The sequence below is a fragment of the Dipodomys merriami genome, unplaced genomic scaffold, assembly GCF_024711535.1.
Source record: "Dipodomys merriami isolate MVZ:Mamm:240054 unplaced genomic scaffold, mDipMer1.0.p SCAF_4, whole genome shotgun sequence".
In the NCBI taxonomy this organism is placed as follows: domain Eukaryota; kingdom Metazoa; phylum Chordata; class Mammalia; order Rodentia; family Heteromyidae; genus Dipodomys; species Dipodomys merriami.
The window spans coordinates 9,265,060-9,283,591 of NW_027205603.1; the positions used below are offsets into that span (position 1 = coordinate 9,265,060).

The 18,532-nt window shown below is 36.9% G+C and overlaps 1 protein-coding gene across 1 annotated transcript in view; it reads left to right on the forward strand.

The window, feature by feature from the left end:
* Positions 1–18,532, forward strand: part of Plxdc2 (plexin domain containing 2) — a 391,989-nt gene that overhangs the window by 222,277 nt on the left and 151,180 nt on the right. Inside the window, exon 5 of the mRNA XM_069990475.1 lies at positions 2,780–2,849. Coding sequence (XP_069846576.1) covers positions 2,780–2,849 — 70 coding nt within the window. The remainder of the gene's footprint in view (positions 1–2,779; positions 2,850–18,532) is intronic.

An 18,532-nucleotide genomic window follows, 5' to 3' on the forward strand; every position in this document is an offset into this window, starting at 1 on the left:
CTCCCCCGCCCCCCAATTCTCCCCGCCACCCCTCCACCCCCTTACCAAAGTTGTAAAGTTCGCTTTCAACATAACAACTTGTACATCTCACTGTTGCAATGGGTCCACGATTTGTTTTTCCCCTTCCCCTCCACAAATTATACCGACATCAAATACAGTGAAGCCAGGGGTTATACTGTGGGGGAGGGACATACAAAGCAACAAAGAAATAATCTTATAAATGTGTTAGAAACAATCGCAAGAAAGAAAAAAATATTTGAATACATATCTTAGGGTTCATTTCCCTAACATCAACTTATCTGACCTTTTCTGCTTGACTCAGACATATACTAGTTATTGCAAATAAGGGAAACCATGGGACCTATGTTTCTTTGGGCCTGGCTTACTTCACTTAATATAATTTTTTCCAAGCCTTTCCATTTCCTAACAAATGGGGCAATGTCATTCTTTCTGATGGAGGCATAGAATTCCATTGTGTATATATACCACATTTTCTTGATCCATTCTTCTAATGAGGGGCATCTGGGTTGGTTCCATATCTTAGCTATGGAAAATAATGCTGCAATAAACATAGTCGTGCTGGTAGCTTTAGTGTGGTCTTGCTTGTGAACATTTTGGGAAATGCCCAAAAGTGGGATTGCTGGGTCATAGGGGAGCTCTATGTGGAGTCTTTTGAGGAAACTCCATACTGCTTTCCAAAGTGTTTGAACAAGTTTACACTCCCACCAACAATGCAGTAGGGTTCCCTTCTGTCCACATCCCCTCCAGCATCTGTTGTTATTAGAGTTCTTGATTATAGCCATTTTAACTGGGGTGAGGTGGTATCTCAATGTTGTTTTGATTTGTATTTCTTTTATGGCTAGGGAGGTTGAGCATTTCTTCATGTGTCTATTGGCCATCCTTCTTTCCTCTTTAGAGAAGTTTCTCTTTGAGTCTTAGCCCACTTATTTATTGGGCAGTTGTTTCGTTGAAGATTTGTTGTTAGGGGATTTAATTTTTTGATTTCCAGGTATATTTTAGATATGAGACACTTGTTGCTTGTGTGGCTAGTGAAAATCTTCTCCCAATCTGTGGGCTTTCTATTGATCTTGCTAGCTATGTCCTTTGCCACTCAGAAGCTCTGCAATTTCATGCAATCCCATTTGTCCAACCTTTCTTTGATTTGTTGTGTTTCTGGGTCTCTATTAAGAAAATTTTGGCCTGTACCAAGGAGACCTAGCTTTTCTCCCATTCTGTCCTGTAATGTTTTCAGAGTGTCTGCTTTGACTCTGAGGTCTTTGATCCATTTGGCATTGATTCTAGTGCAGGGTGATATATAAGGATCTAGCTTTAGTTTTCTGCAAGTAGTTAACCAATTTTGCCAGCACCATTTACTGAAGAGGCTGTCTTTCTTCCATTCTATTTTTTTTAGCTCCCTTATAGAAAACTAGATGGCTATAGGTCTGTGGGTTCATTGCTGAGTTTTCAATTCTATTCCATTGGTGCTGAGATCTGTTCTTGTGCCAGTACCGAGCTGTTTTGATTACTATGGCTTTGTAGTAGAGTTTGAAATTTGGTATTTATATTCCTCCAGCACTGTTCTTTCTGTTGAGGATCGCTTTTGCTATTTGGGGTCTTTTATTGTTCCTTACCAATTTTTGGATTGCCTCTTCTATTTCCTTGAAGAATGAGGTTGGAATATTGATAGGTATTGCATTGAATTTGTAGATAGGCTTGGGAAGTATTGCCATTTTCACGATGTTGATCTTTCCAATCCAGGAGCATGGGAGTTTTTGCCACTTTCTAATTTCTGTTTTGATTTCCTTTTTCAAGTTTTTAAAGTTTTCATCATAGAGGTCCTTCACTTCTTTGGTTAAGTTAATTCCTAGGTATTTTATTTTTTGTGGGGCTATTACCAATGGAGTTGCTTTCCTAATTTCAGCCACCCTTTTCCCATTGTTGGCATACAGAAAAGCCATTGATTTTTGAGGGTTAATTTTATACCCTGCTACTCTGCCAAAGTTTTGAATCAGCTTGAGTAATTTGGGAGTGGAGTCTATGGGATTCTTTAAATACAAGATCATGTCATCTGCAAAGAGGGAGAGTTTTACTTCTTTCCCTATTTGGATCTCGTTTATGTTTGTATCTTGTCTTATTTTTGTAGCTAGGCATTCTAATCCTAGATTGAAGAGAAGTGGAGAGAGTGGACTATTCTAAAACTTTTAAAAACAAAGGCTACCTGTTGTATCTAGCAAATCTATTGTATTTAAAAAAAACAAAATTCTCTTCAGATCTAGATATGTAGATGGAAGAAATCCTCCTTCATTTAACTGCATTTTATTATGGGATATGCAAATTTAGTATCTAATAATGTAACATAAAACCTTTGGATTATCATTTAATAAATCTTGATAGCACATTCCATTTTTTGAGGAATTTTCCAAACTACAAAGAACCTCCAAACAAATTATACATGGGGATGACAGAATTACCTCCTCAATAGACAACTAGAGAGAATAGCTTGTCCTGAAGTTCAGCTTCCACAAAGTCTTCACAATTTAGAAACAGATCAGGAGATTCATAGCCCAACTTTTTCTTTTTTGCACATGCTTCAGATATTTCTTTACTGGAAAAACTATTGTTTAGCACTATCCATGATTCAGATTTTGAAGGTCAACTACAGTACTAATGGTGTAATTTTGAAGCATTTTTTTTTATTTTTTAAAGTGAAAGGCTCTTCATTTTACATTTACTATTCTGCGCATTATTGATTTTTCTTCTTTTCTGTTGTTCTTTGCAGAGAGTGAATCTGTCCTTCGATTTTCCATTTTATGGTCATTTCCTACGTGAAATCACTGTGGCAACTGGAGGTAAGTGGTTTTCTACCCATTCTTTTTAAATAATCTTTCATTTTGATGCAGTTATTCTTTTTAATTTACCTAGGAAAGAATGTAGCTATTGCAAACAATTTCAGCACAAAAAGTACAGCTACTATCATTTGCAGCTTAGATCCACCTCTGCTTTTCTTCTAAATCCAAATTCACTTTTTGGCAGTAAGGTTACGATCACACAAATGAGGGAAATTGGAAGAAAACTAGGAAGAAATGTTCCTAAGGGAAATGCTGGCATATTTTTATTCTCTTTCCTCTTACATGGGTAACATGTATGACTACATATACAACCACATGGATATTAGCTTGAATCATTTCTTCTTCTTAATATTTCAGTGTGTTCTATGATATTGACAACTCATTTGAGAGTCTTAAGAATCAAGATTGCTGAGGGAGGTAGGGAGGGAAGGGATAGTGGGAGAACAACAAGGGAGGGGGTAACAATGCTCAACAAAAAATATGCTCATTACCATATTCATGTAACTGTAACCCCTCTGTACAGCATCTTTACAATAAAATAAATTTAAAAAAAAGGAATCAAGACTGACATCCAGTTCGATTTTAAAAGATTTTGCTTTACAAATGTACAGGTGAGTTTAGAGCTCAGCATTATCTTAGCAAGACAGCTATAATTCTTCACACTGTCATCTTAAGAGTTTGAAATATGTTCATCCTGAAGTTCTTCTAATGGAGTTTGAGAAAATGGCCAAAGATTATAGCTATAGGCCTTAGAAAGAAACGAAAAGGTTGAAGAATGAATGGAAAAGTAAACAACAATGAAAATAATGAAACAGTAAGGCAAGAAATATGTAAAAAAGACTCCACTGGTTTAATGAAAAGGCTGCAATCTCTTCCTATGGCACCAGAGACCAGAGTTCTTCTCTTCACAGTCTCATTACTACTGGTCTCAGTACTACACAGTCTCATACTACTGTATGGTATGCAAACTTCATTGGTACCATGTTTTATCATAAGACTTAGGAGTTATGGAGGATTCAGAAAAAATAAAATGGTTCCTAATCAGAAATATTAAATAAAACCTTTTTGAGCCCCTACTTTGAGCTAAAGTAAATTAAACCACATTTCTTCCAGAAATGTGAGGATTGGTAATGAATAGGGGCTTTGGGGTGGTTAATTGGAGATAAGATTCTCAGGACCTTTCTTCTGTCAGCTGGCTTTGAACCATGATCCTCAGATCTTAGCGTTTGGAATAGTTAAGATATAGGCATGAACCACTGGTGCCTAGCCCAAGACATCTCTATGGGTTTGTAGAAATCTCTATATTGTTCAGAGAGGCCTAGCCAAGATGATTTAGAGACTGACTCAAACTAGTATTTTGTATAAAAGTTTTTGGCTAAATAACTTATTTTCTATTTATTGTTTAATAATTCAATCAATATTGAGTGAAGGCTTGGAAAAGTCACTAAACAAGAAGCTTCAAGATGTACTTTAAGTAAGAAGCTTAGAATCTAAGGAGAGGAAAGGGAATGTCATTAAGAAGCAGTGAGAATAGGATGGCTCAAAAACGAGATGATTTTTATTTGACCAAGCAAGAAGAGGATTGTTAAGGAATTAACACTTGGCTTTGGCCCAAAGATAGAAGTTTAATAGCCAAAGCATTATGAGTAATTTTTTTTAAGATGGAGAAGGAAGAAAGGGATCCTTCATACAGTGACATGCTGAGCCAAGTGACAGAGCTGAACCCATGTGGAGCTTGTTTGGAGGTTTGTCAGGTACATCAGCTTATCTTTAATGGAAGGCGGAAATGAGTCCAGGGAAGATGTCAAAAGCAATATAGAGTAGCTTGAAGGTTAGAAATGTGCAAGCAGTGAGTTTCTTAGACTCCATCTAGCCTGATCTGACAGTGGAGCTCTGGGTAGAGTCCTAGTGTCTAAACTACAATAGTTACAAGAGAAGAGAGAAGGAGGCAACATTTGCCCCTTCTTTTGAGCTGTTTATTCATGGTGTTTTAAAAGCTTTCTAACTAAAACAATCCATTACGATGCAATAAGACCCTAAGAGGAGCTTGGAGGACTTCTGAACTACAGATTCTTGATGGATCTCTTCTGTATTTGACTCAAGCTGTAAGCAGACCTATCTGACAAATACACCCTAATTTTAAGTGGGCCATTCATCATGGAAGGCATGGGAGAAAAAGAGAAACTATGTGTCAGGTTAAGGAAAGTTGATTGTATGTCATTCAAATTAAGCCAGGGGCTGTAGTTTTTATGTAGGAACACATTTGTTTCTTCGGTTCACTGTCAGTCTTCCTTGCATTCCTCTTGAACCTTTTTCTGCATTGGATGTGGAATAAAACAGGATGAATGCTTTCATGGTGAATATGAACTGTGCAAATAAGTAAAATTGATATTTAAAATCATGATTCTCTTCATTTTACCTTCTGCTTTGCTATTTCCCATGGTCTTCTTTAAAATCTCTTTCCCCCTCTCCCTTTTGAACCTCTCCTCACCCCCCCTTCCTTTCACACAGATATAAATTCATTTAAGACTGAAAATAACTTTTTAGGAACAATACAATTTGAAATTAGAAAGTAAGTAAAATACAGATACATAGTTTACTGTGACCCATCATATGTACATGTATGTGTACAGATATGCACATATGTATGTATATATGTATGTGTTTGTTTATTATGAGTAAACTTTAAATTTCAATTAAAAAGTGTAAACTAAAACTAAATATTAAGCTTTTATTTATAAATTGCAAAAATAAAATCATCCCTTAATAAGCATTTTGTTATTCAAAAGCTCCAATCATCCATACAAATAATGCACAAAATTAATTGGAAATATCATCTTATTTTCTGGTTCACTGATAGCAGCATCTGATTGCAGTTGTTTATCTTTCTTCTTAAAAAGTACTCCAGAACAGAAACGTTTGAGCCATTATAAAAGTAGTTTATTTATTTCAAAAAATGTATTTTTTTGAAATGTATGGATAATAGCTCATTGCTTGTTTTTTTTTCTTCTATGGATAACTTAACCAGTTCTTATTTGCTATTAGGCTGTCAATGTAACATTTTGAGTGCTTCCAAATATAGAGTTAAGTTTGTGAATCTGAGTTTTAATTTCTATAGCTGTCACTCAGAGTCCATCATGGGACCGCACGACTTAGATGGATGGGACATGGGGAGTTGAGCTGATTGCTACTTTATGTAGTTTTGTAGATGATTCTGGCCCCCAAACTTAGCTGTGTGACAGACAGTAATCCGCAATTAAAATGATGTGTGGAAATGCCAGCAGTTGGACATGAGAATAGGGACCAAAGGTGAAATGAATGAAATATCACCTCTCTTGACAATGTGAATGACCCATCATGTGCTCCTTTGTCTGCAGATCTATACTTGCAGAAGAAAAGTGTCTAAATTTTACACCAGTTTTCTTTCATCTGCTACCTGGTAATTAATGAAATACTAGCGAGGTTTAAATCTTGAGGCATCACAAAAGTCAAACTTGAAAAAGTAAAACAAAAAATGGCCTTCTTTCCTTGCCTCCCAGTTTACCAATCCCATCCCCCATGATAAAAACAATTACTAGTCTTTGAGCTATGGTATATTAAGTTCAAACTACATCTGATCAGTAATCAATTGCTTTTACCCTTTAAGTCTCTAGCAAGAGAGTTAAAGACAAATAAATATTATCTTGATTGAGTCTTTAGGAAAGACTTTTTACCAAATCTTCCATCTCTCTTTTAGTCTGACTTTCAAATAGTAATATTTTAATGATAATCCTAAATAATATTTTATACTTTTCAAAGGGATTTGATAAATAACAGAAAGAAGAGGCATTGGCGGGCAGGGAGGGAGCCACTAATTATTCAGCATGGTTGATTGATTGATTTTTATTTTTGTGTGGATTAAAAAAATTTATTGTAAAGATGATGTACAGAGGGGTTACAGTTACATGAATCAGATAATGAGTACATTTCCTTTTGAGCAGTGTCATCTCCTCTCTCTCTCTCCGTTTGTCCTTTCCTGACTTCTCTCCCCACAAAGTGTATAGTTCAACATAGTGCCTAGTGGATTTCACTGATCTGTTGGTTCACCCTTTTTCCCTCCATTTCTGTGCTTCCTCTATCCCTCCCCAAATCAGATACAAGACAAAGGGTACTGAAATAAATTTTAAAAAAGAGCAACAGAAGGGAATAAACCAAAGAAAAAAGGAATGGAAAAGAAAGAAAGAAAGAAAGAAAGAAAGAAAGAAAGAAAGAAAGAAAGAAAGAAAGAAAGAAAGAAAGAAAGAAAGAAAGAAAGAGAAAAGAATGAAAAGAACTGCCAACAGTATAATGAAAAACCTCTTCTATTTCTTGGAGTTCATTTCGATAAACATCATTTTATATGCACATAGCTATTCAGCCCTTGCAGTCCTCTCCTAAGAATATCCTCCTTTGTTCTCACTGTGTGAATGTTTAGACTGCTGTTTACCTCCTCACCATCTTCTTTCAAGTATATGATATAAAATATAATATAATGCATCTATTAGCTATCTGAATCTAGTCAGTGAAAGAAGTTATTTTGCCTTAAAAACATTAATAGCAGACCAGAGAGTTTGACTGTCTAGACATCAGCACATGAAGAATTTGCTGGAGTATTGTGGGCAAGAGCAACCCATTCCAAGATTCCTAGACAGAAAGATAAATCCTATGTTGTGTAGTCTGCTGTATCTAAATAATTCTCCAAAATATTCCTTTAAATCCCCGAGAGCTCATCTTTAGTAGTCCCTAGCAATAAATTACAATTCTAATTCTCTGGTGTTCAGAGCAAAGCTAGCAGATTCTGCAAATCCCTAGATGTCTTATTTGTGTTGTAGTTCAGACTTTATATCCACTAGCATTCTGTTCCTGTTCTGTCTCCACACATGTGGTCTTTCATTAGTACTGGCTCCCTGGGTTGCGCATTCCAGGTGTAGCTTGAAGACCAGGATATTAAAAGATGCAGAAAGAGGCCACACAGAAGCTAGAATGGAGTCAGTAGGATTAAGCGAGAGAAATGCTAGCCATGAGTTCAAGTGAGTTCAAATTCTGCTGAAGCCAGAAACTGAACTTGGACAAGGAGACAGAATCATTTCGGTGTTTGTTATTCCCAGACTGCCTTCATTTTCAGGATTTTTTTTCTTGTATCACAGAAAAGTAGTAGGTACACTGTAAAAGTAGTTTGACATTGTGTTCTCGCTTCATTCTTTACAACTCTGCAGCTTTGACACAGTTCTGAAAAATTAATAGGTGTAATGGTTTTTGGTGGCTTATTCTAATGGGGTTACACTGGGTTCTGATTACTTTGTTGATCTGACTAGCCTGAGGGCTACAGGAAGATGTTCCACTAAACTGCTGGAATTATTGTTTAAATGAGAGGTTTCTGCTGGTGGCAAAGAGGGTGGACAAAAATGCCTGGTAATTGCTTTATTCTCAATCACCATTACTTTTAAAAATGAGCATCATCCTTAGTTAAATAGAAAATTAGGAGAATTTGGAGCAATTTGATTTTGTGAAAAGATGTTTATGCAAGTGATAAAGTATAAAAGTGCTTTTAAATTTTCTTTGAAGATAAGATAAAATCTACCATTTATGTGTTTACCGTTGTTAAGGTTTTAGTCATGGAGCTATGAAAAAAAGAGAGGTGTTTTTGTTCTGATTTTTCCTCTTTTCCTTCTCCACTTCTTCCTCTCCCTCTTCTTCCTTCTCTCCTTCCTCCTCCTTATCCTTTGCTTTCTCCTCCCCCCTCCTTCTCCTCTTTCTCCTCCTTTCTTCTTTTTCTCCTCTTTCTGCTGCTCCTCCTCCTTCTATTCTTCTCCTTTTCCTTTCCTTCTTGTGACTTAATTGCTTTCCACCCAAATACCTTGTATGCATAACTATTTCTCGTGGGTTTTTTTTGTTATTTATTTATTTATTTTTGCTCATCCTGGTGCCTGAACTCAGGGGGCCAGCCTGGACAATATCCCTGAGCATCTTTTGCTCAAGGCTAGCACTCTACCACTCAAACCACAGCACCATTTCTGGCTTTTCTGAGTAATTTCTTGAGATAGGAGTCTCATGATTTTCCTGACTGGGTTGGCTTTGAACCAAGATCCTGAGATCTCAGCCTCCTGAGTAGCTAGGATTATAGGTTTGAGCCACCAGTTCCCAGTTGAAAGATTTTTTTTTGTCAGTTGTGGGGGCTGAACTCAGGTACTGGGCGCTGTCCCTTAGCTCTTCAGCTCAAGGCTAGTGCTCTACCACTTGAGCCACAGCGCCATTTCCAGCTTTTACTGTGTATGTGGTACTGAGGAATCAAATCCAGGGCTTCATGCATGCTAGGCAAGCACTCTATCACTAAGCCACATTCCCAGCCTCTGGATTATTCTCGCAAAAAGAAATGTACTGTTTTTTTTTTTTTACTTTTCTCTGTCTGTCCCAATCATTAAAGATTATATTAGAGAAAATTTAGAGCACTTTCATTTATATCAGATAAAGTATAATAAAATGAGTAATTTTGAAATCATTGAGGTCAACTTCTTTACCCCTTAAAATGAAAACTCCTGGGACATTAGAAATTACTATTAGCTGATCATATACTATCACAGAGAAATGCTTATAATAAAGATATATAGTTCTAATTATACTTTGAGGGTAATCATTTAGAAATTCACAGCAAATAGAATGAAGGAATAAGCAAATGCTAAGTGTTTTTGCAATGATTTCATTGTGAGTAGTTATTTTTTCCATTCTTCAGTTTCCAACTATTCAGCTAAGAATTTTTTGTTGTTCTTGCTATTGGTGGTGATGGTGGGTTTCTTTTGTTTTTGTTTTTTGCTTTATTTTTGTGTTCCTGGTGATTGAATCCAGTGCCTGTGAGCATGGTAGGTTCTCTAGCACTGAGCTAATAATACAGTCTCTTAAAAATTGTGTTTAAATTTAGTCTTCCTGTAAGGAAGGATGAATTCTTTTTGATAGAGATGTATAAACATTTTTTAGCACTATTAAATGATATTTCTCTGAACAATATGCAATTCTTCTTTTTTTATAAATCCTGATCTTCTATAGGATTTACAACATTATTTACATCTATCTGACTTCTTTATCATGAAAATATATAACTATAACATATTTTGGTTGACGGGGCTTGGAAGGTGGCTCAGTGGTAGAGTGCTTGCCTTGCATGCATGAGGCCCTGAGTGATTCCTTAGCACCACAGAAGCAGAAAAACTAGAAGTGGCACTGTGGCTCAAGTGGTAGAGCACTAGCCTTGAGCTGAAGAGCTGAGGGACAGTGCCCAGGCCCAGAGTTCAGGCCCATGATCGACCAAAAAAAAATTTTTTTTTGGTTGACAATTAATGAACTGTTTACAATCATAAATTTGGAAACTCTTTTCTGAGTGATTTAAAGCCCAGAAACCATCAAAGAAATGTTGACAGATTTTATGCAGACATAATCATACCTCATTTTATTGTACTGACCTTTGTTGTATTTTTATGAATTGAAGGTCTTTGTTAACATTGCATTAAACAAATCCATTGGTACCATTTTTCCCCAAAAAATTCATAGGCTCTTTTAGGAAAAACAAAACAAAAAAACAACAAATTGAAAGCCTGGTGTGGTGGTTCACATCTATAATCTTGTCTACTCAGGTGGTGACTAAAATGAGTTACAGAAGCTTTTGATTTCTAGTCTCCATGACAAAGAGTATAGAGTTTGTCATTCCACTCTAGCAACAAAACAAAGCTCCACAAACTAAAAATCGGTAACTTTTCTTGTATCCAAGAAGGAAATTAAATTGCATGGCAAACAACTGTCCCTAAAATCTAGAGAGACAAAAGTATGCAAACACGTACAGAGAGGATCAGTTTCTCTGGAACAGAAGCCTTCAGGGTTGACACTGGTAAGAACTTGGTCATTTCAACTTAACTACACTTTGCTTCTGGGTTAGCTTCAGAGTGAGAAACTCCAAGGAAACCCTGGTTTTCAGAAGCACACTTAAGTTTTTGTGGGCCTGTGTCCCAGGAACCCTTCGTAATTTCCTTCCCAGAGGAAGTTCCCCTGTGGCCCTCCTGGGGTGGGTTTGGTGGGGAGTAATCATTATGAAGACATTCAGAACCTCCTCCAAAACAAGGTTTTCTTTAGATCCGTATTCTAATCAAGGAAACATCTCTCTTTTTCCCAGAGGCCTACCCTTCAGAATTTTCTTTGCCTCCAAAGGGAAAATAGGAATCAAGACTAAAAGGAAATGGGTCTAGAATGTTCTTCATAGAGGAAAGTGAGAGGCAGGAAAACTATCCAACTAAAGGCATCTGTGCCAGGCTTGTAGTCCAAAGATGCAGTTCCACTGAAAACCAAACTCAAAAAATTACAATGTAAAGAGGAAAAAATAATGAAAAAATAAAACCAGAACTAACCCCTGAGAACTGCAAGACAACAATAAAAAAAATACAGCATACTCTGAAGAGTCATCTTAAGAGAATGGAACAGGAAAACATATATCTGGAATAACAATGGCCAGTTACTTCTCCAAATTTACAGATATAATGCCATAAAACCCAGTGAACACCTATCAATTAGCAGGACAACCAAGTCCATAAGGAGGCATATTATTTTCAATCTAAAAAAGATTATGAACATGTACTTATACATGCATTCTTATACATATACATCCATTCATCTTGGAAATAGTTGACAGGAAATATAGGTGCTATCCAGTGACAGAAAAATCTCAATCGGTGATCAACAAAGAACTATCCTCAGGGGTAAAGTACAAATAGAGTTGTGGGTTGCTAGAAATCAGGAATAAGAAAGAAATGTCATTTTCACAACCATTTCTGTGTTTCAGCTTATTACTGTGTGCTTATATTACCTTTCAAATGCTATTAGTAGTTAATGTTTTTACAGGTAACAACTGATAAGACTAAATTTCTATGAGCTGGTCTTAATTGAATCTAATCATATGTTTTTTGAACAAAATGAATAATCTTTAAGAAGATAATTTGCAACATGTGTTGCATAATCACTAGAACTTCAAAATTAATTATATAACTAATGCAATTCTGGGACTCAAGGCTTTACACATGCTAGGCAAGAAATCTATCACTGAGCTCCACCCTCAGCCTTGAAAATGATTCATATTTTGGGATTTGGAGTTAGTGAATTCTTAATGAAGTTGACAATTTCATGAAGAAGCTTTATTTAAATTGACTTCTAAGGAACTTACAAATGTCATCCTGAAAGCATTGACCCCACAATTCTAGTTTAATCCAGCTAATGTTCCTGAGGATAAAACTGGATTAATGTCAAATTACTGAATGTGTTTGTGACAGAAGGGCAGAAAAAGGACATTGGTGATTCATAGTTTGCATAGAATACTCACATTGGGAGTAGGAAACATCCCTACTTCATGAAGACATGATTTTTATAGTATGAGCAACTATGCAGTTAATAATTTAATTGTCAACAAGTAAGGCACATTTCTAAAGATTTTCTAAGAAGAGATTGGAATGTGTATGTATTGTCCTATTTTTTTTTCAACTTAGCAGCAAAGTGAACCAGGGTAGAACTGGAAGGAAGGAAGAAGAAGGGATTTCCAAGTAAACAGGACCAAAACTAGAGGACTTCCTCTTGCTCTGGTCTAGGTAAATGTTAATGAGGAGGTCCAAGTGCTTAATGGATTTGGGCAGGAGTTTAAACTCCAGCAGCAGAGATATTCTGGAATGAAGAGATCTTTAAGTTCAGGACACTGTCCTGATTCTGGTCATCCTGTTTTGGAGTTGGCTATAAGGTACACAAGCTATCTCTGAGGAGCAAATATGGCCGAGTTCTGGGGCTGGCATTGCAGCAGGGTGGTGAGTTGAGAAGCTGAAGCTGTCATGGAAGGGGAGTCCTCCCTGTGGAAGGTGGTAGATGGCCACTTCCAGTGTAGGCATCCAGCCTGGGACTTCTCTAGGCCAGAAGACATGAATTTTAAACCAAGAGATTCTTCAAAGAAGATAGCTGTATAGGACATCATAGTGAACATTTACCACCTTTCCTCCCTGGAAAAATGGACAGCAGGGAAGATGGGCCTGAGAGCCAGCCACATGTGGTCTAACTTGCATATGGTCCAAAAATAGGTAGGATGAAGGCATTCAGGACTGTCTCCTGGAAGAGTTCAAGAAGGCAATAGCAGAAGTAAGAAACTGCCTTTACCCTGGATTTATAAAAATATCCCTATTGAGAAAGCTGTACCTTTTTTAATACTCTCTCAATGGCATCTTTTTATCTTGGCTTTTTTTTTATATGGTACAACTTTTTAAGTCAGGGATGAAGGCATGTGTTTCCTGTTCATTTTAGAAGTGAGGGGTTGTTCTGTTCAGTGTTGATCTCACTGCATTTCTCCAAGCTTCTTGGCACTGCTAAGTCCAAGTTTTCAACCTATCGGTTTAAAAACACAACTGCAATTCAATTCTCTCTCTCTATCTCTCTCTCTCTTTTGAGTCTTATTTTCATAGCTTAAAATTGTACTTGTGGTTTTCAATACCTCCCATTGAGCAGGTGTCTGACACACACACATAAAATGCTGGAATAAATAACACACTCCATGTGGGAAGTATCAGAAGTGTTTAAGAAGTGGCTATCTGGGACATCCTTGCAGTGACTGCTGTAGTCTCCAGGCAGGAGGCCCAGAGGGTCAGTTATCTGGTTAGAAGACTGGGACCAGGGAGGGATATATCTGCCTAACACCCACACCCACACCTGGTTTGCTAAGATGCTATTTCAGCTGAAGAAAAATAGAAAAGTTATCTAATGCTTCCAATGTCGAAATGTCTAGGAGTTGCCCACTTAGTGAATTCGGATTTTTTATTTGACGAGATCGGGGAAAGCTGTCTAGATAATGAGGACTAAAGCTCCCTTCTCCTCCATTGCCAGGTCACCTCCAGGCACTGACACTCTCAACTCAATTAGACCTTGGCAGCAAGACCCAGGAATGTAGTTTTTCCAGCAGCTCCCTGGGAGAGTCTCATATTTACCTTGCATGCCCAAGAGAACAAAACACATTTTAAGGAACAGAGTCTTTATGTAACATCTGGTCAGTGGGAACTCCACAGTAAAACGACACTTATAAAAATCTCTCTACTTACACCATAGAGAATGCAATTAGAGGTTTTATACATAAATTCAACTATGGCTGCCTATAAACCGTGAGAGAAAGAAAAAAAATGTTACTACTCTTCCTTAATAGAGGCTCTAATTATTTTCTCGTAATAGTTCACTTAACAGGCCAAGATTTACATAGTGAAGCACAAGGTCATTTTTATGAGCCTCAATGTCACCTCCATTTTGTGTCTCTCTTCCCAGAGCTTTACACTGGGGATATGAATTTTTTTACACCATTTTATAGTCTGACAATATTTAAGGATAGATTAGATTGTACTTGTTGCCTTTAATTAACTTTTCCTCATTCTGGGCTCCAAACTAAGAATATGTTTATACAGGTCCCCTTCTTATTTCTTGCTAGGATATTTTCATTAAAGAAATACTGAACTCTGAATATTCTTTTTTTTTTTTTTTTTAGAATTTCTCCAGCTCAAAGATAGCTTGCAGATCCCTGTCAGCTTCTTGTTGCAAATGAAAAATCGGTGTGTTTTCTTCAAGTTAGCCTTACAATGATATACAATTTGGAAACTATCTCAAAAGGAAAAAGAGATAGAAGTTACTTTTGATCAATGATCAATGTCATTGGCAACTCCTTTGTACAATTACTCAAAAATAATAAAAACTGCAAAATAATAAAATAGTTTAGCCCCTTTAGGATGCAGTAAGACAATTATGCCATAAGCATCTCCTTTTACTAATCTATAATAATAATTATTATTATTAATTTTTCTTAGTGAGGCTTGAATTCAGGGACTTTGTAGTTGTTCAGTTTTCTTCCTCATAACTAAGTGGTGCTTTATCACTTGAGCTATGTCCATCAGCGCTGCTTTTTGCTGGCTAAGTGGAGATGGAATCTTATGAACTTTTTCCATCTAGGTTGGCTTTGAATCATGATCCTTCAGATCCCAGCCTCCTAAGTTGCTAGGATTACAGATGTGAGCCAATACAATCCAACTATCATCCAATCTTCTGTACACATTTGTAAGGGCTCCTTAAAATAGCAAGCACCCAGAGAAGTACTGTACATGCCATCAGAGAAGTATTGTAAATGCCAGTTCAAATAAGCCCAGTCTCACTTGTGTATATATACATATATATATATATATATATATATATATATATATTAGACACAATGACTCTTCTAAGAGGAAAGCTTTCCACATAGAGCTCTGTAGACCTTAAAGTTAAGACAAAGGGAATGTCTCTTCTGAGTTTTAAAGGTAAAGAGTAAATTCATAATTAATGAGGAGCTCCCTGTGAGCTCTTCATACTGGACAAACAAAAATGAATATAAAGAGATAATGAAAGTACAGTCACTAAGTCCTTCATTTTGAAATCCACTGTGGGTTATTAGTTCTAATGCACATATCTCTTCTTCTTTATGGAAGTGAAGCCTGTTTACCTTGGTATCAGGGCTAGCCAAGTCCATGCAGAGATCCCAGAATTTTATCTGGCTACTTCATATTAGGTTTGAAGATTCTTCCCGTCCTTCATATTTGCATTTGAAGAGGAGATCTTCATGTGAACTGTTCAGCTCAAAGATACACGAGCTCTCCCTGTAAGTCAGATGATCTGTAAGACAACTTAGTCAACTCTAAAAATGTTTGGCTGGCTAAGTTTAAAAAAAAACAACCACAAACTTTTTTTTGCCAAGGTGTCTGTTTCCCTTTCTTTAAGCACAATGCATCATTTCCCTTATCCAGAGAATACTTTCAAGCTGGCAAAGCCTGATGCTGACCAGGGAGATAGTTGTGCACTCCGTGGAGAGCCCTGGGAGGTTCTCGCCTTACGTGGTATCTCCTCCCTCAGAAGTTTAAGTGTGTAAGCCATGATGTTGTGGCCTTTGGGTATGCTATCCTTGATGAAGAGTCACTTGGCTAGTAATGAAAATGTAATTTCTTAACCTAATGAAGTAGATAATTTATAACCAGGGGCAACCTATCTGCAGTTTGTTTTAAAGCAAAACAAGAAGTATGCAGTTCACATTTAGTAAGAGCACTTCTATGATTGGATTGTGGTTTCTTGGTCTCCATTTCATTAAAACTTTTCCAATTAATGGTTTCCCTACTACTTCCAACATAACCCTGAACCTCCTCACTGTTTTTTCTAATTTTTTAAATTTATATTTTCTAAATCAAGGGCATGTTGGTTATGGCTTTAGGCAAGTACCTTCTTCCTGCTTTCAACTTAAATACTGATGAAGTACATTTTAGAAGGCGAAAAATGGGAGACACTAATTCCTATGTAGCAGGCCCTTTACATCATTATTCCATTGTTTTTCTTTCAAATCAAAATTATCTAAATAGACCTGGGTCAGAAGTAAAAATTCAAATACTGCATAGCATGCAAGACCTTGGCAGCCTAGAGGTTTTTCAGATCTATTTTTAACTCTTGTTTCTGACAAGTGGTCCCTCATGCGTAGCAGGAGAGTATTTACTAATGTTGTAGTGGCTATAACCAAAGCTTATTTTACATAGCAGCAATGAAGGAGCTAAATGTTTCCAATATGTGTTCAGTTACTTTTAGTGAAGGTCCTCGAGGTGAATGGGACTTTGCAGGCTTGCATTTGAGAGAAAGCAGAATTAGGAGTAAATACAATTGTTTTGTTTTGTTTTGAGTTGAGATGAAAAGTTTTATTGATGTTCATCACTTGGAGTACGTTTGACTATGTGGCTAGTTATTATCTGGTAATTGTAAAACCAATGCTCAATACCAGTTTCCATTTATAAGGAACACTGAAGAATACTATTGGTGAAAGAAACTAAAAGGTACTGCTCTCAGTTTCCAAGATAAGTACAGATACTCTGTAATATCTTATGGTAATTGCTTATATTTACCACCCAGTAGACAGTAGAAGTGTTTTGGTTAAAGATGTAAGCTGGAGAACTCTGAAATTGATTCAAATCTTGCCCTTCTGTAAACAGTTTGTGACTTCATTTCTGTAGTTGCCCTATCATTTGAATTAAATAATAGCATCTGCTTTTAAAAATTGTGGTTAGCTCAAGCAGTAGAGTGCCTACCTAGCCAGCATAAAGCCCTGAGCTCATACCACACACTACAAAACAATGTTGTGAAGATTAAATACTATTTTTACTCAGAGCAGTGAGGAGAAAATGGATAACTTTTTTTGGTCTGTCTGTCATGGGGCTTGAATTCTGGGCCTGGGCACTGTCCCTAAGCTCTTCAGGTCAAGGCTAGTGCTCTACCACTTGAGCCGCATCTGCACTTCTGGTTTTCTGGTGGTTTATTGGAGGTAAGAGTCTCACGGACTTTCTTATCCAGGCTGGCTTTGAACCATGATCCTCAGATTTCAGCCTCTTGAGTAGCTAGGATTACAGGCGAGAGCCACTGATTCCCAGCTTCTTAAGATAACTTTTACTAGCTACATTTTTATATTTGCTAGGAAGTCTATCTTTCTATACATTTTGGAACTCTTACTACTCTTACTTAGAGAAATTTGTATTCAAGCTTTGCAAAGTGTGTAGCTAATTGGGTGCTGAAACACAAGTTAGGTTCACTCTTCGCTGTGAAACTCATTGCAGGATGATTCAGGCTATACTTTAGCAAAGTTAAATATAATACTTGTCACAAGCCTTCAAAATCACTCATAGAGAGCCAAAATAAAGAATGTTGAATTGGTATAATTCCAAGGTCTGCTGTTCAAGTGTGTGTGTGTGTGTGTGTATGTGTGTGTGTGTGTGTGTGTGTGTGTGTGTGTTTGTGTGTGTGTGTGTGTGTGTGTTAGAGAAAGCAACAAAGAAAGAGGGGGAGGGAAAGAGAGAGAGAGATTATGAATCAATTTCTCTGTTTAAGTCCATAATGAGACACCAGCATTTGACCTGGACCTGCAGGAACAGGCTTTTGAACATCAAAGAAGCTGTTAAAGGGAATTTCAGGCAGAGGAAGCACAGCTTAACAGCTCATAGCAATTTGGAGGATGATAAGAAATCAGGTGACTTGTTCTTAAGATTCATGGAGAGACCTACTGAGAAAATCAGGAAGACAGCATAGGGACACTGTACAAAATTCCTCCCTCAGTACCAGGAGAGAGTGGAGCTGTACATAGGAACCAGTGAGCTCGGTCATGGAAAGTATTATGTAGTTGACTATTATGGCTGTTTCTTTGTTTATACTCAGAAAGATGGATGTAAAAGCAAGACCTGTTATCATCTCCTAATTTGGTTAAGAGCAATGGCACATAAATTGAGCCAAGATGCTATGTTGAAAAATGAACTTTACAATTTAGGGGGTGGGGAAGGGGGGGAGAGAGTGTAGTTGTGGAGATTGGAGGGGAAAGACAAAGGAGGAGACAACAATGCTTGATAAGAAATGTACTCATTACCTTGCACATGTAACTGTAACCCCTTCTCTGTACAGTATTCTCACAATAAAAAATTATTTAAAAAAAAGAAACAAAAAAGTCACATAGTACATTAAAAACAACAACAAAGGGAAAAAAGAAAAAGGGAAAAGTAGAGGATTGAGAGGGAACAATTCATTGACAATTTTACAGTATGTTATTTAATTGAGGTGTGGGGATTGGTATA